Here is a 21,999-nt window from a genome sequence, read left to right as displayed (position 1 = left end):
GCGGGAGGAGGCCAGGCCCGGAACGTGGGCTTTGCCCCCCAGCCTCACTTTGCACAAGTTGCAAAAAAGAGCTTTCACTTTCATTTCTGTTGGGGGGGGGAAAGGGACCTAGAAGGGGCGGGGCCTCACCACATAAACCCCGCCCCCTCGGCGCCCCTCATCTACATAAGGGGCGGGGCCAGGCCGAGGTCCATTCCTAAGGCCGGCGGAAGGCTGTTGCTGGTAAGTCCCGGAAGGTGGATTCTATCCTCGGGATGGGAAGGCAGCTTTTGCAAGGGAAATGCTTAGTGCCAGAAGTGTTTTAGGGGGCTTCTAGGACAGGTATGGGCAAACCTCGGCCCTCCAGGTGTTTTGGACTTCAACTCCCACCATTCAAGTCCAAAACACCTGCAGGGCCAACGTTTAATAATAATAATAATAATAATAAAACTTTATTTTTATTTATTTATTTATTTATTTACAGTATTTATATTCCGCCCTTCTCACCCTGAAGGGGACTCAGGGCGGATCACATTACATACATATAGGGCAAACATTCAATGCCCATAAACACATCAAACCGAGACCGAGACAGACAGACGCAGAGGCAATTTAACCTTCTCCTGAGGGGATGTTCGATTCTGGCCACATGGGGGAGCAGCTGCTTCATCATCCACTCTGACGGAACTTCCTCATTCCAATGTCATACATTAGTTAAATTTGCCTCCCCACTTTATAAGTGGTACCTTAATTCCTACTTGATAGATTCAACTATCTTTCGGGTTGCTAGGTCAGCAACGAGCAGGGGCTATTTTTTATTTTTAATTGACGGGTGCTCACCCTGCCACGGGCTGGCCTCGAACTCATGACCTCATGGTCAGAGTGATTTATTGCAGCTGCTCAACAGCCTGCGCCACAGCCTGGCCCCCATCTCCCGGATGGGACTCAGGGCAGTTTCCAATCATAAAAACAACACAAACATTACACAACAAACATAATAACATATTATTAAGCAAAGTAAAAATACAATTATAGAAATAATAACACTTACATGACCTGATCAAGGGGACAGGAACCATAAACCCAATATATTAAAATGTATCATTTTAAGTTAGAGAAATCTTGTGCAAACGTTTGACCACACCTGCTCTATGGTGGGAACCCCACACACTTAGGGTGCATCCAGATGCAGCTACGTAAAAATAAAAGTTTTCTCCTGACATTAGGTCTAGTCATGTCCAACTCTGGGGGTTGGCGCTCATCTCCATTTCTAAGCGAAAGAGCCGGCGCTGTCCGTAGACACCTCCTAGGTCATGACTGCATGGAGTGCCATTACTTTCCTGCTGGAGCGGTACCTATTGATCTACTCACATTTGCGTGTTTTCGAACTGCTAGGTTGGCAGGAGCTGGGGCTAACAGCGGGAGCTCACCCCACTACCTGGAGTTGAACTGCCAGCCTTTTGGTCCGCAAGTTCTGCAACTCAGTGGTTTAACTCACTGCACCATCATGGGCTCCATTATTTTATTATTTATTTGTATATTATATATATGTGTGTGTGTATTATTATTATTTAGGGTGGTTTTAACATATGTTCAATGGGGGGGCTATTGTACTGGCCTATCCACCACTGAATAAATGTCATAAATAAGACATTGTTTTACTGTGTTTCTGGCAGAGGGAAAAGGAGAGGCGTTTTGTTCCGTGGAGCCAAGGATGGCCCAGCTTCCGGTGAAGAAAAAACGCCAGCCGCCCGTCAGCCTTCCAGCCGACCCAGAGTGCTGTGTGCGCTTCCCCGGAGTGGTCCTCTGCCTGGTAGAGAAGAAGATGGGCCTCAGCCGCAAGGCTTTCCTCGCCACTTTGGCCCAACGCAAGGGCTTCTGCGTGGAGGAGGCCAGCAGGTAAAAAGGAGCCCAGCCGGGTTATGGCGGGTGTCAGGCAGAGGATTGACGCGATACCTTTTGAGTCTATCGCTCTCAGAATGCTGGAATCGGGGCATTTTGAGAACTGTAGCCTCTTCTAGAGTAAGAAACAGAACTTACCTACTTGCCTTGGAGAGTGCGTGTGTGGTGTGCAGCCTGCCTGCAGCTGGGCGCCTCTCCTCTAGAGTAGAGAAACAGGTAAAAAGTCTGCTTGAAGTGTGCGCCAGTGCCTGCAGCCATGTGCCTCCTCTAGAATAAGAAACAGAACTTACCTCCTTACCTTGGAGAGTGCGTGTGTGGCGTGCAACCTGCCTGCAGCTGAGCGCCTCTCCTCTAGAGTAGAGAAACAGGTAAAAAGTCTGCTTGAAGTGTGCGCCAGTGCCTGCAGCCATGCGCCTCCTCTAGAATAAGAAACAGAACTTACCTCCTTACCTTGGAGAGTGCGTGTGTGGCGTGCAACCTGCCTGCAGCTGAGCGCCTCTCCTCTAGAGTAGAGAAACAGGTAAAAAGTCTGCTTGAAGTGTGCGCCAGTGCCTGCAGCCATGCACCTCCTCTAGAATAGAATTTGCCTCCTTGCCTTGGAGAGTGCGTGTGTGGCATGCAGCCTGCCTGTAGCTGAGCGCCTCTCCTCTAAAGTAGAGAAACAGGTAAAAAGTCTGCTTGAAGTGTGCGCCAGTGCCTGCAGCCATGCGCCTCCTCTAGAATAGAATTTGCCTCCTTGCCTTGGAGAGTGCGTGTGTGGCATGCAGCCTGCCTGTAGCTGAGCGCCTCTCCTCTAGAGTAGAGAAACAGGTAAAAAGTCTGCTTGAAGTGTGCGCCAGTGCCTGCAGCCATGCGCCTCCTCTAGAATAAGAAACAGAACTTGCCTGTTGCCTCCTGGCCTTGGAGGGTGTGTCTGTGGTGTGCAGGCCCAGAAAGTGCTGCCCACAGCTGAGCACCTCCTCTAGAGTAAGAAACAGAACTTACCTCCTTGCCTTGGAGAGTGTGTGCGTGTGGCGTGCAGCCTGCCTGCAGCCGAGCGCCTCTCCTCTAGAAAAACAGGTAAGAGAAGCTTCCTTAAGGCACGTGCCAGTGCCTGCAGCCAAGCGCCTTCTCTAGAGTAAGAAACAGAACTTGCTTGTGGCGTGTAGGCCCAAAAAGTGTGTGCGCCTGCCTGCAGCCGAGCACCTCTCCTCTAGAGTAGAGAAACGGGCTGAAAGAAAATGGATTTTTCAGCACCCCAGAGCAAAAATAGATATCTGCAAACCACATACATTGAGGGGCAGCTGTATAATGGGCCTTTCTCTTGTTCTCTCTCGCCTCCCTGAACAAACGATGATGCTGTCCAGTGAGAGAGTGACCCACGTTGTGTCGGAGGGCAACTCGGGTGGCGAGGTGGTCGAGTGGTTGAAGCGGAAGTCGAGCCCTTGCATGGAAGCTGTCGGGCATGGCGTGGCGCTGCTAGATCTCAGCTGGTTCACAGAGAGCATGAGTGCAGGGCGACCCGTGGAGATCGAACCCAGGCACCGGCTGCAGGTAAGAAAGGAGACTGTCCGGTGTTCAAAACAGAGCCGGCTCTACCATCAGGCAAGGGGAAGAAATTATTTTCAAGAAGAACTAATGTCAAGAGAGGAGAGAAAATGGTTGATCATTCCATTTATGATAGTATCTGTTTTCTTTTAGGGGCCCACAAGTTGAGAACCACTGCTGTAGAGAGTGGAAAGAGGTGCTTGTGGGATATTATATATTATTAATTATATATATATATATATTATAAGGAGCCCCGATGGCGAAGTGTGTTAAAGCGCTGAGCTGCTGAACTTGCAGACCGAAAGGTCCCAGGTTCAAGCCCCGGGAGCAGCGGGAGCGGCCGCTGTTAGCTCCAGCTCCTGCCAACCTAGCAGTTCGAAAACATGCCAATGTGAGTAGATCAATAGGTACCACTCCGGCGGGAAGGTAACAGTGCTCCATGCAGTCATGCCAGCCACATGACCTTGGAGGTGTCTACGGACAATGCCAGCTCTTCGGCTTAGAAATGGAGATGAGCACCAACCCCCAGAGTCGGTCACGACTGGACTTAACGTCAGGGGAAAACCTTTACCTTTACCTATATATTATTATAATTTATAATAATGTATCAATATATAATATATTGTATATACGTATAATATTGATAATAATATTATAATGTAATACAATATTATACTAATAATACAATATAATATTTATTATATAGTGTATATTAAATGTAATCTTACCATAGAATGATATAGTACAATATAGTAATGTAATGCTTATATTGTGCTATGCTAATAATATATTGTATGTTCATTTGATTTGTAAGCTGCTCTGAGTCCCCTTCGGAGTGAGAAGAGCGGGATATAAATGTAGCAAATAAATAAATAAATAAATATTATGTCTTTTAAGCAGAGCTGGATGGCCATCTGCTGGGAGTGCCTTGATTGTGTCTTCCTGTGTAGCAGGGGGTTGGAGAGGGTATAATAATAATAGTTTATAATTTAATGTAAGGTTTTAGAACTGTTTTTGTCTGCTTCTTGAGCGTAAGACCCAGAGCAGCCTATAGATCTTGCAAATCTGTTCCGCTTTCTGTCTTTCTCAGGTGGCTGCCCATGCGAAGGAGCTCGAGGGCCAATGCCAGGTGTCGGCCTATGCTTGCCAACGTCGGACTCCACTGGAGCACAACCATCAAATGCTTACAGTAATTTGTCTAACCTCTGATTCAGTGGTTGAAGTAGGTTGAGGTTAGCAATGGAGTAAAAGGAGGCAAAGAACCAGAGAACCAGAGGCTTGGCCATGCTGGCTGGAGGATGCTGTGTTTTGTGGAATGCTCTTGTTTGTATTAAACATAGCGTTCGTTGTAAGCTATGAATTGCACCATGCCCAAATCCATAATACTTTGCATTCCCATTTCTGCCTTTCTCTTTGTGAGTTCAGACATTGCAGCAAGCCCTTGTTTATAGTGGTTGAATCATTGAAGCCGATGCGCACAGTGCACATATGAGTAGATGCACCTGTGTCTCTCATAGTCTTCCAGCCAACATGGCTTGTGGTCATCTTTCCTGCTTGATTCTGGAGGACATAAAACATACAAATTCCATGTGTTCCTAAAGATTGCTTGCGGGAGTACCCAGATGCGGTTTTTCTGAAGTTCAAATGCTAAGTGGGCAAAGCTGTCGTACGAGTGTTCAACCCTGGGTTGATGAAAATGTCCTTTAAGGACTTATATTTATTTATTTCCTTCTCTCAGGAAGCTCTGGAGATCCTCGCAGAAGAGGCCCACTTCTGGGGCAGTGAAGGGCGCAGCCTGGCCTTTTCCAGGGCTGCCTCTGTACTCAAGTCCTTACCTTGGACTGTCAGGAAAATTCAGGATTTGAAGTCTCTTCCTTGCATCGGAGAACATTCGAGGAGAGTCATCCAGGTAACAGAAAGACGGGCTACTAGGGTCACATCCATTGCGACTTCTCTCAGCCCCACATTGGCTACCAATTTAAAATAGATCTATGCCCTTTGCCCACCCCAGAGTAATGCATGGGAAAACTTCAGCCCTCCAGGTGTTTTGGACTACGACTCCCACAATTCCTAACAACCTACTGGCCCATGCCCATAACTGTACTATCACATACTTGTCTAAGGTCAGTCAATGGGTTTCCATGGCCATTTGGGAGATTGAACTCTGGTCTCTAGAGTCATAGTCCAATGCTGTTATCTAAACATTAAGTATATACATGTATGTGTGTGTGTGTGTATGTACAGTAGAGTCTCACTTATCCAACATTCTGGATTATCCAACGCATTTTTGGAGTCAATGTTTTCAATATATCGTGATATTTTGGTGCTAAATTCATAAATACAGTAATTACTACATAGCATTACTGCGTATTGAACTACTTTTTATGCCAAATTTGTTGTCTAACATGATGTTTTGGTGCTTCATTTGTAAAATCATAACCTAATTTGATGTTTAATAGGCTTTTCCTTAATGCCTCCTTATTATCCAACATATTCGCTTATCCAACATTCTGCCAGCCCATTTATGTTGGATAAGTGAGACTCTACTGTATATATATACACACACACACACACACACACACACACACTAGCTGTGCCCGGCCACGCATTGCTGTGGCTTATGGGAATGCTTTGTTGGCCAGGTGGAATATTTATTTATTTCTCACATTTATATCCCGCCCGTCTCACCCAAAGGGACTCAGGGCAGCTTACAACAGTGGCAATAATTAGATGCCCACACAAACCAATATAAAACAGCACATAAAACAATTAAAACTATTAAAATACATTATGAATTAAAAACATACATTCCAAACATAAAATCAGATCCGTTCTTCCTCATGCTTTGTCCATAGTTCAGTCCGTGTCATCTTCACCATTTATTGATTAAAAGCCTGGGTACACAACCATGTTTTTAGGGCTTTTCTGAAGCCCAACAGGGTTGGAATTTGAAGCCCAACAAGGTTGGAATAGCAGTGAATAGCCTTGCAATCTTAAAAGCCTGAACCCTGGCTTGTACCCCAGCACCATTGTGGCCGAGGGGGTTGCTAGGAGATTAAGTGGGCGGGGCTTAAAGGAGGCAGAGCCTACCCTTCTGACCAGTAACCAGGGTTGAAAACGGCTCTTCCTCGTTCTCTAAGTTGGACTTTATTTTCCAGGTTTTTTGTTTGAAAGACATAGATTGGATGACTATGTCTTTTGTGGCCAAATTTGGTGTGATTTGGTTCAGTGGTTTTGTTGTTTACTCAGTCCTACAAATGTACATTACATTTTTATATATACGTATAGATAGATAGATAGATAGATAGATAGATAGATAGATAGATAGATAGAAAGATAGATATTAAGAGCTGTTTGACAGTTGCTTCAGGGACACCCTACATCTTTAAAGATAAATAGAGGTTTGTTTTGGGTTCTTCCAGGAGGGCTTTAGCTGTATATGGGACACTGATGTCAATAGATGGGTGAGCACTATCACGTTTTCTGGTCTATGTTGATTGATTTTTTTTCTGTTTCGAGCAGGAGATCTTGGAAGATGGTGTGTCTTCAGAGGTGGAGAAGATCCGACAATCTGAGCGATATCAAACTATGAAGGTGCAGATGGCAAAGCTGGTGTAGGCAACTTGGGCAATCGGGGTTTAGTTGCCAAATGAAGATTGAGAATGCAGGTTGGGGTGAGTTTTCCGGGCTGTATGACCATGCTCCATAAGCATTCTCTCCTGATGTTTCTGCCACATCTATGGCAGGCATCCTCAGAGGTTGTGAGGTCTGCTGGAAACTAAGCAAGTGGAATTTGTATATCTGTGGAATAATGTTGCAATTGACCACCTTGATTAACATTGAATAGCCTTGCAGCTTCAAAGCCAGGTTGCCTCCATTGAAATCCACAAGTATGTGGAGAATTTCAACTTAATTGTACTTAATTATTATATACAGTAGAGTCTCACTAATCCAAGCTAAAGGCCGGCAGAAGCTTGGATAAGCGAATATCTTAGATAATAAGGACTGATTGAGAAAAAGCCTATTAAACATCAAATTAGGTTATGATTTTACAAATTAAGCACCAAAACTTCATGTTATACAACAAATTTGACAGAAAAAGTAGTTCAATACGCAGTAATGTTATGTTGTAATTACTGTATTTACGAATTTAGCACCAAAATATCATGATATATTGGAAACATTGACTACAAAAATGGCTTGGATTATCCAGAGGCTTGGATAAGCGAGGCTTGGATTAGTGAGACTCTACTGTATATTAATAATAATTTAATAAATAAATAAAAATCAGCAAAATTCCAGACAGGAAAAAAAACAAGGGCCAGTGAACATCTCCCAACAAAAGATCCCACCAGACAGGAAGCAGCCAGGCTTTGAAGCTGCAAGGCCGTTCAATGCTAATCAAGGTGGCCAGTTGCAACATTCACACTTGCCTGAAACAGACAAAAAAAAAATTTCTGCCACCTTGTACATTAGTCCACGGATATATAAACTTCACTTGTCTTGTTTTCAACAGACCTCACAACCTCTGAGGATGCCTGCCGTAGATGTGGGCGTAATGTCAGGAGAGAATGCTTCTGGAGCATGACGCATACAGCTTGGAAAACCCACAGTAATCTTCTGCTAGGATTGCTCCCAGTCTCTGGAAGGGATGCCTGCTAAGCTCATGGTGTTATAATGCCCGGCTTTTGCTCCCGCAGCTTTTCACAAAGATCTTTGGCGTTGGAGTGAAGACTGCCAGCCGGTGGCATCAGGAAGGGCTGAGGACGTTGGCTGACCTGCAGGCACATCACACCAAGCTCAGCAAGGAGCAGCAGGCCGGTCAGTGCTAATCCGCAGGGAAGAGCCATGGGAGGCGGGTTCAAATGCTGGGTAGATGAGAAAACAGACCTTGGATGTGGCTGAAGTGGCCTTGCTAGGAAAGTGATGGGTTGAGGTTATCACAGGCATGGGCAAACTTGGGTCCTCCTGGTGTTTTGGACTTCAACTCCCACCATTCCTAACAGCCTCAGGCCCTTTCCTTTTCCCTCTCAGCCGCTTAAGCGGCTGAGAGGGAAAAGGAAGGGGCCTGAGGCTGTTAGGAATGGTGGGAGTTGAAGTCCAAAACACCTGGAAGACCAGGAGAGGAAAAGAAGGAAACCTGAGCACGGGATCTTAGCGAGGTACGTTTGCTGTCATGACCTGGTTTAAACAGGGCTGTAATGCCGTAATGCACCTGGACATTGTTAGTCTTCTTAGCACGACACCCTAAAATAGAAACGGATCAAAGAGAGGAGCGGCCAGCCTTGCTGATCTGTTGGCTCGTCTTGTCTCCTAGCTTTCTCGCTTCTGCAGTCCTGGTGCAAAGGGTAACAAGGAGTAGCCATGTCTGGTAGAGTCGGAGTTGTATTCCAGAACAGTCCAAAGTCCAAAGCATCTCTCTGTTCTGAGAGTCTCATAGAGTCTCTGTCTGGTCTGAAAGTCTAATGCAGGGTCCTCAAACTTTTTAAGTGGAGCGCCGGTTCACAGTCCCTCAGATTGCTGGGGGCCCGGACTATGATGAAGTATCTCAGAACAAGAAAAGTATTGTATATATCACCATGAAATTGCTACAAATCTCTGTTTTTGCTGCAGCATTTTATTGTAGCATGCTAAAATCACTGTGCAAATCGTTAAGGTGTCACAAGACTCTTAGTTGTGTTTCAACAAGGAAACCGATTCAAAATCTCACTGGCAGGAATGTTGTATTATGGTTGTATGTGTATGAAATGTTGCTCTTTGTTTACTGTCCTGATTTTAGAGTTTTTTAATACTGGTAGCTTGAACCTAACGGAGCTTCATGCAGTCATGCTGGCCACATGACCTTGGAGGTGTCTACGGACAACGCTGGCTCTTCAACTTAGAAATGGAGATGAGCAACAACCCCCAGAGTTGGTCACAACTTGTCACGACCCAGGCTGCAGAGCACCAATAACCATACACCGAGGCCAGATTCTATCTAATCTCTTTATTGAAGGAATATATAAAGTTAATAAAAGCAAGTGTATGAAATAGTCCAGAATTAGACCTTTCAGGAAAGGTCAAAATTAGTCCCAAGAAACTATGTCCAATATGAAATATTAAGGTCCAAAGTTGTAATCCAATAACCGAAACACTCACTTTGCCAGGCAAAGTGAGGGGAGATGACAAGGTCCTTTAGTCCATGGAACTTGAGCGAGGCTAGGGAGTAACTTGAAACGGGGCTTGATACAAGGCAACAAGGAACGAGGAGCAAGAACAAGATCCGTGGAATACTTGGCAAAATCCGGAAAACAAGGCAAGGCAGAGTCCAGGAAAACAAGGCTGAGTCCTAGGAAGCAAGGCAAGGTCCGCGGAGGTAAACAAGGCTGGAACGGGAACGTAGGCTTAGGAAACAGAGACGAAGGCTTAGAAGCGGAGTAGCGCTGTCCACACACAACCTACTCCAGTTGCTGACGAATTGACTCCGCAAGATCCCTTTGTGGGCAAAGCACCTAAATAGGAACTAGTTTTCCCACCAAAGAGCAGTTCCCTGGAGAACCAGAAACGAAAGCTATTCTCTGAGTCCAGATGCATGACTCCTTAAAGTTTCCCATGGAAAGCAGGCTTAATCAGCTGAATGCTTAGCAGCTATCCTAGCACTCCTGCGGGACGCCTGTTGAACTCCCCTCTGTTGTTTACAAAAAGCATGGCGAGAAAACGTAGGAGATTGTGGCTCGGGGCTTGTTTGACAGACTTCTGGAAGACAAATCTCTTGCAGGTGCAAGGTTTCCAAATCTGGCTGGGAAAGTTCCAATTCTGGCTGGAACGGTGAAAAACCCAAGTTTTCCTCTTCATCTGGCACCATAGTGCCAGGAATGGGACTACATTGCCCATGGGTCATCACACAACTGGACTTAACATCAGGGGAAACCTTTACCTTTACTTTTTAGCCTAAATCTAAAAACTCTTTTTTAAAAACCCTCTAAAATCAGGACAGTAAATAAAGAACAACATCTCTCTGTTCTGAGAGTCTAATAGAGTCTCTGTCTGGTCTGAAAGTCTAATGCAGGGTCCTCAAACTTTTTAAGTGGAGCGCCGGTTCACAGTCCCTCAGATTGCTGGGGGCCCGGACTATGATGAAGTATCTCAGAACAAGAAAAGTATTGTATATATCACCATGAAATTGCTACAAATCTCTGTTTTTGCTGCAGCATTTTATTGTAGCATGCTAAAATCACTGTGCAAATCGTTAAGGTGTCACAAGACTCTTAGTTGTGTTTCAACAAGGAAACCGATTCAAAATCTCACTGGCAGGAATGTTGTATTATGGTTGTATGTGTATGAAATGTAAATCAAGTGTTTCTGCTGTTAGGCAAGAGTGTGTGTTTCAGTAATGAAACAGTTAATAGCAGGCTAGTTTTGACTGACAGCCTGCTATGACCTATCAGGCATGGTTTCCGGCTTTGGAGGTTGGGAACTTCCTTCGTACTGAGGAATGTGCTTTCTTATCTCTGTGTGTGTGGAGCTGTGCTTGCCGAGGCAAGAGGCTATAGAAGAATGCCAGCTTAGAGCGATGGCTTTTGCTGTGCTTTGTAAATATGTATTATAGATATTAAAATAAATGTTTGGACTTCAGACTACAGATGTGTTTGAGTCTGACATTGAATAGGAATTGGTGAGGCAGACGATTGCAACCAATTCATCAGGGTGCTGGAGAAGATGATTGATGGAGTTTGAAGAAACCCACCCAACACGCACCCTGACCCCCACGACGACAAGGAAGGCTAGGAAAGATCTGTGCCTAGACCTGGATGCTAATGTTAGTCCTAAAATAAATTATGTGAAATAAAACTGATTGTCTGGACAGTTTCAGATATACTATTGTGATTTTGTCCTGATCACATTAATTTCAAATATTACCATATTAATCATGCTTTTATGTTGCTTGGTCAGTGAAGGAATGAATCAATTTCTTCTAGAGCTGCCAAACTGCATCAATTTCTACAGTGTAGATCAGGGGTCCTCAAACTTTTTAAGTGGAGGGCCAATTCACAGTCCCAGACTGTTGGGGGCCCGGACGATGATGAAATAGTCCAAAATTAGGATTGTTTTTGTGTGCCTTCAAGTCATTTCAGACTTAGGTCAACCCTAAGTCTAAAGTTTAGGACAGAGGCCAGGTCAATCACCTTGGAGGGCCTTAGTTTGGGGACCCCTGATCTAGACCATAGGTAAGTAAAGAGACCTCCAAAGACCATCTAGATGGTCTCATAAGACCATAGGTAAGGAAAGGGACCCTCAAAGGCCATCTAGATGATCTCATAAGGCCATCAGAAAACTATAGCTAAAGAAAGGGCCATCTTTTCATCTAGACAATCTAATAAGATCATAGGTAAGGAAAGGGGCCCCCAAAGGCCATCTAGACAATTTCATAAAACCATAAGTAAGGAAAGGCCATCTAGACGGTCTCATAGGACCATAGGTAACAAAAGTGAGCTCCAAAAGCCATCTAGATGGTCTCATAAGGCCGTAACTAAGCAATGAGACCTTCAAAGACCATCTAGATGATCTCATAAGACCATAAGTAAACAAAGAGACCTCCAAAGATCAGGTAGACTTAGGTCAACCCTAAGTCTAAAGTTTAGGACAGGGGCCGGGTAAATGACCTTGGAGGCCCTCATCCGGCCCCCGGGCCTTAGTTTGGGGACCCCTGGTCTAATGGCTTCGGCACAGTTCCGACTGACTTCTAAAGGCATACTTTTTCTACTGGCATCTGAAAGCATACTGTTCCTACATTGAGGTCTCTAAGCATATTGTTTCTAAAATAGAGTCTGAGTCCTGAACAAACCCAGATCTAGTCATGTGGTCTGCAGCCCTACCCACAACAAAGAGCTAAGGAAAACTGCATACAAATACATACATATACAATACTGTAAGTAATTTGAATTATATACATAACAAATAACGAGTGGAGGCTTGAAGAAGGTTGCTATTTCCAAGACTTTAGCATATGGGAAAAATGTTTCATGATATGTTGTCGAAGGCTTTCATAGCTGGGATCACAGAGTTGTTGTGTGTTTTCCGGGCAGTATGGCCATGTTCCAGAAGTATTCTTTCCTGACATTTCGCCCACATCTATGGCAGGCACCCTCATACCTCACAACCTCTGAAGATGCCTGCCATAGATGTGGGCGAAACGTCAAGAGAGAATAATAATAATAATAATAATAATAATAATAATAATAATAATAATAATAATAATAACTTTATTTATATACCGCCCTATCTCCCGGATGGGCGGTTTCCTGAGTCCCATCCTTCTGGAATACTTCTGGAACATGGCCATACTGCCCGGAAAACACACAACATCCCTGTTTTATGATAACCTCTCCCATCACTGGCTGTGCAGACACATTAATACAATGAGACTTTGGTATCTGTTGGAGTTTGGCTCCAGGACCCTCCATGGATACCCAACATCCATAATGCTCAAGTTCCATTATATACCATGGTCTAGTAAAATGACATCCTTTATATAAAATGGCAAAAATGTGGTTTATTTTTTGAATTTTTAATAAAGAACTTCCCAGCCATGGATGGTTGAATCCGTGGGTGCAGAAAGCATGGATACGGAGGGCCAACTATAAGCGGAAATAACTCTCAACTTGCTCCCCGTTTCATGGCAGGTCTACTTCATTATGAGGACCTCAGTACGCCAGTGACGTTCTCCGAGGCAGAGGCCATTGGCCAATTGGTGCGAGACGTGGTGGAGCAGTGTTTGCCCGGTGCCTCTGTGACCCTGACTGGTGGTTTTAGAAGGTGGGTCCTTCTGAAAGGTGGGCTTGTGACCCACACACTAGGGTCCTTCACTTTTATTATGTGTATCGATATATTGGTTAATTGTGTCACCGGGGGGATTGCTAGATTTTGTCATGGAAACCCCAGGGCCTTGGATGACCCTACTCTTCCCTCTATCAACAGGGGGAAGCAAAGTGGCCATGACGTGGACTTGCTCCTCACGCACCCCGTGGACGGTCAAGAGATTGGACTGTTGGGCAAAGTCATTGCCCAGATGGATAGACAGGTAAGAAAAGATCTGGGTTTGAGCTGACACGCAAGATCGCCACATGCAAAGTGTTTAAACAATCTCGAGAGCAAGGATGGCCTTCATATGGTTTATTAATCACATGGGAAGCTTGTGGTTTTAGATCTGTAGGGACCATAAGTAAACTATTGTCTATGTAGCTTTGCCTCTACATATGCCCCTCCCTTCTTGGGGGCTGGTGCCTTTCTCCAGAAAGTTCCAAGTTCCAAGACCAAAAGTTAGCTTGAAATCAACAAGTATCACAGGTATCACTTATGCCAAGTAGGTGTGGAAGGTGAGGAAGACCCTCAGCCATTGGTCAATTTTAGATAAGCCAAGATATAAATTCTTTGTTTGCTACGCACATGTTGCCACGGCCATTTGCATAGTACAGACCCCTTAGAGTGGGTGCCTACGGCTGTTTGCCTTATCATCAGCTGTGATAACAATAAAAGGCTTGTTTTATTGCTCTCTTGGAATTCTCTCCTTTATTTCCCCTCCAGGCTAGTCTCCAACAGATCCAAGTGAATACTGTACTTCTATGTCTCATTTCCCCCCTAGAAATAATATTTCTCCCTTTGATTTCAATCTATGGGTTCCCTTGGAGGAGGAGTGTAATGAAGTACGAATTTTTGGTTTACAGATGTTATGTTTAATTGTCTGTTTGTGTTTTAAAAGGGTAAGTATTACAGTTATTGCATCTCAGCACTCAGAGGCTGGTTGCCATGGAGATGTGGGCGGAGCCAACTGCCGTTTTGTTGAAGAAGTGCAGAGTTTAAAAAAGAAGTCAGTCTGTGCTCTGAGGAGGCACAGGGAAGATTGATCCTAGGTTGAGGGGATCAAGGAGACTCAATTGTTCATTTTGAGTCGGTTTAAAATAAGTTTGGTGACTTATTTAATGTAGTCTGTGTCCTGGTAAGGAACAGAGAATCTGTGATCGTATATCACAGGGGTGACTGCGGTTTAAAAGTAGCAGAGAAAGAAGTTCTAACTACTTTAAGTAAAAGAAGTGACACTTTAGAGAGTTTGACTCACCTCATTCTAGTATTGTAATTGTTAATAAAAATACCTCCAAGTGAGAAACAACATTGTAACCACTAAGCTCTGTGCCTGAATAAACTTGTTATTGTTCTTCCAACATCTAAGCCTCTGTCGCATATATTATAAACCATACGCTACCATCTAAAGTGAATAAGAGGAAGAAAGAAAAAAAAAGTAAAAGGTCTCCTCTCTGAGTCTTTGGTGGCTGTATCTTTACAAATTGGTGGCAGCCGTTATTAGATCTTCGCAAGGAGGCATGAGTTTCTGTTCTGAGTTTACCAAGAGATGCTCAGATCAGGGACTTAATACAAGAGCCACAAACAGAAATCTTAACCCCTGCCTACATTATAAATGAAAAGTGTTTTTGAGTTCAAATGTGAGGTTTATTTCATCCACTCAAAACTCTTTGAACCGTCAGCTGTACTCTTAAGGACCGATGCCTCTGCTTTCTTTCTAGGGCTTCTTGCTGTATCACAGCATCCACAGAAACACTTTCCAGTCCTTTGAAGACGAAGCTCAGGAGATCAGAGACAGCACAACGTCCATGGATCACTTTGAGCGATGCTTCTCCATTTTCTGCCTCGGCTGCTTCCCTGGAGGCATTCCTGGAAGTGCTTCCGAAGCCCGGCGACCGAACAATACAGAACAGGTTTCTGGAACAACTGGTTCCTGGAAAGCCGTCCGGGTGGACTTAGTTGTGACTCCCTGCAGTCAGTTTCCCTTTGCTTTGCTGGGCTGGACTGGCTCGCAGGTTAGTTTGAGATGAGCGCCAAAATAATTCCATTTAAGTCTTCCTAAACCTGAAGAGGGACACAAGTTTATTATTGCAAATATTATTGCAAATCTGTTGAGTATGTTGCAGTATTTATCACAAAAGTTGATAAATAATTCATTCATTTAAAATAATAATAATAATAATAATAATAATAATAATAATAATAATAATAATAGTTCTGGAACACAACACACCAGACATCACAGTTGTGGAAAGGAAAAAGGTTTGGATCATTGATGTTGCCATCCCAGGTGACAGTTGCATTGACAAAAAACAACAGGAAAAACTCAGCCGCTCTCAGGACCTCAAGATTGAACTTCAAAGACTCTGGCAGAAACCAGTGCAGGTGGTCCCGGTGGTGATGGGCACATTGGGTGCCGTGCCAAAAGATCTCAGCCGGCATTTGGAAACAATAGGCATTGACAAAATTACGATCTGCCAACTGCAAAAGGCCACCCTACTTGGATCTGCACGCATCATCCGAAAGTACATCAAACAGTCCTAGACACTTGGGAAGTGTTCGACTTGTGATTTTGTGAAACGAAATCCAGTATATCTATCTTGTTTGCTGTGTCATACAATAAAATAAATAATAATAATAATAATAATAATAATAATAATAATAATAATAATAATAATAATACATTAGAGTCTCACTTATCCAATGTAAATGGGCCGGCAGAACATTAGATAAGCAAAAATGTTGGATAATAAGGATAGATTAAGGAAAAGCCTATTAAACATCAAATTACTTTATGATTTTACAAATTAAGAACCAAAACATCATGTTTTACAACAAATTGATAGAAAAAGCAGTTCAGTACATGGTAACGTTCTGTAGTAATTACAGTATTTACAATTTTAGCACCAAAATATTGACTACAAAAACATTGACTACTAAAAGGCAGACTGTGTTGGATAATACAGAACGTTGGATAAGCGAAGGTTGGATAAGTGAGATTCTACTGTAATAACAACCAACAATAACATTGGTTTCTCTCCCTTTCCAAGAACTGTTTACTACAATGCTTGATTGAAGGCTCTGATTGTGACTCTCGTTTTAACTGAAATTGCTGTGTTTTAATTTGTTTTAATTGATGTATCATTTGTTGAGTTAAGTTATTGTATGTTGTTTTGCACTTTTGGAAACTGCCCTGAGTCCCTCCGGGGAGATAGAGAGGTATATAAATACATTATTATTATTATTATTATTATTATTATTATTATTATTATTATTGACACAACGACATAGTATGACACAGCAAACAAGATAGATATGCTGGATTTCGTATCACAAAATCAGAAGTCGAACACTTCCCAAGCGTTTAGGACTATGTGATGTATTTTTGGATTATTATTATTATTATTATTATTATTATTATTATTATTATTATTATTATTATTAGAAACACAACAAGATGAGTCCACAGCAAATACTCTGCTGGCTGTTGTATTGGATCACACGTTGGACACTTTCCAAGTTGTTGTTGTTGTTGTTGTTATTTTCCGACATTTGCTCCCTCTGTGCTGCAGGAATGGATGATATTATCCAATATTGAATCTCTTTTGAGAGGGGAAAGTGGGATGTTGTTGTTGTTGTTATTGTTTTTTTTAAAATAGTTTTTATTGTGTTATAAGTAATATTTACAGTGAAAGTGGGGGGAAACATTGTGATGAAAAGGGAGAGAAAGCAGGAAAAAAAGGAAAAAAAAAAGAGAAGACTTCCCATTGTCCTCTTGAGGGGAAAAAAAGAGGGGAAAAAACCTATTCCATAAAGGAAGGAATAGAAAAAAAAAATTTCTTCTATTTTCTTTCCAGTTGTTATACCCAATAAGTACATTTCTGGTGCCAAAGGGAATTTGGTTTTTACATTTTTCTGTGTTATTGAATGAATACTGTTCCAATATCTTTTAATTTCTTTACAAGTCCACCACTGATGGAAAAAAGTTCCTATTTCCTTCTCACGCTTCCAGCATTTGTTGGGTAATTGCTTGTTAAATTTTGCTAATTTAGTGGGGGTGTACTACCATCTGAATAGCATCTTGTTGTTGTTATTGTTGTTGTCGTGAAATTTGCCATAGAGAGAAGAAGTGAAAGGGAGACAAGGAAAAGACATTTAATATCTTAGAGAAACTTGAGGCTGACTTCTCCATCCATGCTCAGGTTCACAGGAGCTTTTTAAGGATTGCTTGAGCTTAACTCTCATGTTAGACCCATCTCTTTCCTCCCCAGAATTTTGAGCGAGACCTCCGCCGTTTCTCAAAGCACGAGAAGAAGATGACCCTCAACAGCCATGCCCTCTACGACAAAGGAAAGGTATGTGGCTTCTGGGCGAGGAGGACAGAAGGAGGACCAGATGAATGCCTATGGCGTGGAGCTGGGTTCTTATAAATCTATACACATGATAAAAGTGAGAATATGTATGTAAGTGTGTGGCTGGGGTTAGGGTTAGGGTTAGGGTCCACTTAACCCTAACTGTCCACTTACACACACAAGTTCCCACTTCCACAAATAGCTATAGCTCCCACTACTCAGGAGACACCAATGGCCCTCCTGCCATTGTTTACGGGTTTGCTTTTACCTTTCTCAGGTGGGTCAGGTTTATGATTATAACATTGCAAGTTATAGTGATAGACACCAATGGCCCTCCCTCCAATGACATTGCAGGTTATAGTGAGCGCCGTAAACATGTCCAAGAGCCCTGCCAATGTCCTCCACAAACACCATGCTGCCCACCACCCAAGGGAAGGCTTTCAGACAGGGACAATTTCATCCTAGATTTCTGTTTTTCCTCCACCACAGACATCCCAGTGTTCCTTACTCTCTCTATTGGCGTGGAATTTGCATGACCCCGCCCACTGCCTCTCCCATAACCCTTTCCTAGTATTTTCTATAGCACAGCAAACAGAGGAATTGATCAGCAACTCGAGAGATTTGGGGAGAATTCACCATGATTTATAGGAGTTGTTGGGGCCTCCGGTGGCGAAGTGTGTTAAAGCGCTGAGCTGCTGAACTTGTGGACCAAAAGGTCACAGGTTCGAATCCGGGGAGCGGAATGAGCGTATACTCGGGTGAGGGTCCTGGTGGACTTATATTCAGGTCGGCTTATACTCAAGTATATATGGTATATTTATTATTTTTCTCTATTATTATTGGTATTGTTACATTTATTATTTTACTCTATTAATTATTATTATTATTACATTTATTATTTTACTCTATTGTTACTTTTACATTTATTTTACTCTATTTTTATTATTATTAATACATTTATTATTTTAATCTATTATTACATTTTGGGGACCCTGGTGGCACAGTGTGTTAAAGCACTGAGCTGCTGAACTTGAGCACCAAAAGGTCACAGGTTCGAATCCGGGGAGCGGAGTGAGCACCCGCTGTTAGCCCCAGCTTCTGCCAACCTAGCAGTTTGAAAACATGCAAATGTGAGTAGATTAATAGGTACCGCTCCGGCGGAAAGTTAATGGCGCTCCATGCAGTCATGCCAGTGGCCACATGACCTTGGAGGTGCCTATGGACAATGCCGGCTCTTTGGCTTAGAAATGGAGATGAGCACCAACCCCCAGAGTCGGACACGACTGGACTTAACGTCAGAGGAAACCTTTACCTTTACTTATTATTACATTTATTATTTTACTGCATTTATTATTATTATTATTATTATTATTATTATTATTATTACATTTATTATTTCACTCTATTATTATTAAAAGGATACATAAGCACATTTACATTGAAGAAGATGAAAATAATGATTTAATCAGAGTTGGACACTCATATCTTAAATTACAGTTTGATGTAAAGATTCAAAAACATTTAAACTACTGAGGCCTCAAGTAATGGAATTTTATTGGTATCTCAGCTTATACTGGAGTCAATGTTTTCCCAGTTTTTTTGTGGTAAAATTAGGTGCCTTGGCTTATATTTGGGTCGGCTTATACTCGAGTATATACGGTAACCCTGAGACTTGTGTTCCTAGTTTTTCTTTGGTTTTGAACATCTTTTTCAGAGAACATTTTTGACCGCGGCCTCTGAGGAAGAAATCTTCAACCATTTGGATTTGGAGTATATTCCCCCCGAAGAGAGAAATGCCTGACACTTGCTTTGAAAAGAAACTTCTTGGCCTTTGAATTCACTACCTCAAACAAACGGCTGGCTTTGCTGCACCGACATGGATTGTGCACACCTCTTCATGAATTCCTTGGATTCACTTCTTTTGGTGTCAGTACATTAATTTTCCCACTGATTCATAAATGAGTTGGTTGAAACAGAGATTGTAGAGTGCAAGCTGTTCCTCAATAGTGTCTGCATTGCTCACAGAAGTTTAAAAAAAAAACACTCTTTCACATATCTTCTGTATGTTTTCTGTCTGGATTTTTCTTCCCTTTTGTTTTATTTTATTTATTTTTATTTTATTTATTTATTTACCATATTTATATCCTGCTCTTCTCACCCCACAGGAGACTCAGAACGGGCTTACAAAAAGACACAATTCGATGCCGCATAACATACATTGAATGTTTGCCGTTTATATGTATGTTAACCGCCCTGAGTTCCTCTGGGGAGAGAGGGCAGTCTAGAAATAAAATAATAATAATAATAATAATAATAATAATAATAATAATAATAATAATTATTATTATTATTATTATTATTATTATTATGACACAGCAAACGAGATAGACATGCTGGATTTTGTGTCACAAAATCACAAGTCGAACACTTCCCAAGTGTCTAGGACTGTGTGATGTATTTTCGGATGATGCGTGCAGATCCCAGTAGGGTGGCCTTTTGCAGTTGGCAGATCGTGATTTTGTCAATGTCTTTTGTTTCCAAATGCCGGCTGAGATCTTTTGGAACGGAACTCAAAGTGCCCATCACCACCGGGACCACCTGTACTGTAATAATAATAATAATAATAATAATAATAATAATAATAATAATAATAATTATTATTATTATTATTATTATTATTATTGAGCCCCCAGTGGCATAGTGGGTTAAAGCCTTGTGACTTGAAGGTGGGGTTGCTGACCTGAAGGCTGCCAGGTTCGAATCCCACCCGGGGAGAGTGCGGATGAGCTCCCTCTATCAGCTCTAGCTCCATGTGGGAACATGAGAGAAGCCTCCCACAAGGATGGTAAAAAAAATCAAAGCATCTGAGCGTTCCCTGGGTAACGTCCTTGCAGACAGCCAATTCTCCCACACCAGAAGCGACTCAGGTTGCTCCTGACACGAAAAAATATGATGATGATGATTATTATTATTCAGACAATAAAGTAAACAAAGGCATTAAAACTAACATGTCCAAAAACATCAACATTAAAACCAAAAACCAACTGATTACAACCACATAATCCAAAGCTGTAGTCGGTAGCCGTTCCAATTGTCATTGCAGTCTTCCGTATTTCTTTATTGCAGATTACTGTCCTGGTGGCTCAGTGCGTTAAAGCGCTGAGCTGCTGAACTTGTGGACCAAAAGGTCCCAGGTTCAAATCCCGGGAGCGGCTTGAGCGCCCGCTGTTAGCTCCAGCTCCTGCCAACCTAGCAGTTCGAAAACATGCCAATGTGAGTAGATCAATAGGTACCGCTCCGGCGGGAAGGTAAGGGTGATCCATGCAGTCATGCCAGCCACATGACCTTGGAGGTGTCTACGGACAACGCCGGCTCTTCGGCTTAGAAATGGAGATGAGCACCAACCCCCAGAGTCAGTCACGACTGGACTTAACGTCAGGGGAGACCTTTACCTTTACCTTACTGGCCAAAAACTTGGTCCCAAAGCCACATTATTATTATTTCTCTGAAGTTAAGGAGGGAGGGAGTTCCACAGGTAAGGGGCCACCGTTGAGAAGGCCCCGTCTCTCGTCCCACCAACCACACCTGCAAAGGAGGTGGGACTGTGAGCACGGCCTCCCAGAAGGTCATCGGGAAGAGATCGGGGAGAGATACGTTCAGACAGATAAACGGGGCCATTTCGGGCCTTATAGGCTAAAGCCAGCACTTTGAATTGTGCTCGGGAGCAGATTGGCAGCCAGTGGATCTGACGTAGCAGGGGGTTTGTGTGCTCCCTATACACCGCCCCAGTGACGGCCACTTGCTTTGCCACACGCCACACTTTGCTGAGCCCACCTGCCTGCGTTGACATGCTCTGGACTCGCCCAGTTGCGTGAGGCATGGCTTCTGTGCGTCAAACCGAGGCCTGTGCTTCGAACCCGGTTCCCGCTCCGCCGAGGACTCTGCCCAGTCACATCCAATCAGTGTCCTTCGCTCTGGCTCAGCAGGAGCTTCTTACATATTTCATATTGGCTCCAAAACCTCTGCCTCCTTGAAAACGTCCCCTTCCTTGAATCCCAAATAGATTATTTATGGCAACCCAAGCTCCACGCTCAACATAATGGGGTGGAAGCAATGGGCTTTCTGCCTCAGTGCCTTTGTCTGGGGCAGGAATGTTTTTCCTTCCCACTCCTCCCATGGCTGTGAAGATTTCCTTGCAGGGTCAGCCAGAGTTGAGCACCTTTCTGAGCACTTTTTGGCAGGCGGGAGGGACAGGAAGTCTGGAGAGCGGTTCTACATGGGGCGTTTCGATGCAAGGGCAAGCTGCAAAGCCACTGAGATAAAACATGTTTCCGCTGCTGTGAGTTTTCCAGGCTGTATGGCCAAGTTCCAGAAGCACTGTCTCCTGAAATTTCACCCACAT

At 43.3% G+C, this 21,999-nt stretch overlaps 1 protein-coding gene across 1 annotated transcript; it reads left to right on the top strand.

Moving 5' to 3' along the window:
• Positions 1-93: 93 nt before the first annotated feature.
• Positions 94-19,650, top strand: polm (DNA polymerase mu). The gene is made up of 12 exons (XM_062960977.1): positions 94-222; positions 1,656-1,878; positions 3,228-3,414; positions 4,499-4,597; positions 5,147-5,317; positions 6,931-7,002; positions 8,109-8,229; positions 13,071-13,203; positions 13,366-13,468; positions 14,967-15,260; positions 17,517-17,600; positions 19,312-19,650. The coding sequence occupies exons 2-12, from the start codon at positions 1,694-1,696 to the stop codon at positions 19,396-19,398; spliced, it is 1,536 nt and encodes a 511-aa protein (XP_062817047.1). The 5' UTR covers positions 94-222; positions 1,656-1,693; the 3' UTR covers positions 19,399-19,650.
• The last annotated feature ends 2,349 nt before the right edge of the window (positions 19,651-21,999 follow it).

The sequence above is a fragment of the Anolis carolinensis genome, unplaced genomic scaffold, assembly GCF_035594765.1.
Source record: "Anolis carolinensis isolate JA03-04 unplaced genomic scaffold, rAnoCar3.1.pri scaffold_8, whole genome shotgun sequence".
Classification (NCBI taxonomy): Eukaryota; Metazoa; Chordata; class Lepidosauria; order Squamata; family Dactyloidae; genus Anolis; species Anolis carolinensis.
The sequence above is the reverse complement of the archived record's forward strand: the minus strand, read 5'-3'. Positions and strand labels throughout refer to the sequence as shown.

Bases quoted from the DNA above. Each gene is read 5' to 3' on its own strand.
- polm (XM_062960977.1), top strand. From the start codon at position 1,694: ATGGCCCAGCTTCCGGTGAAGAAAAAACGCCAGCCGCCCGTCAGCCTT. The intron at 5,318-6,930 runs GTAACAGAAAGA...TGTTTCGAGCAG, and splicing joins ATTCGAGGAGAGTCATCCAG to GAGATCTTGGAAGATGGTGT. The intron at 17,601-19,311 runs GTATGTGGCTTC...CATCTTTTTCAG, and splicing joins CCCTCTACGACAAAGGAAAG to AGAACATTTTTGACCGCGGC.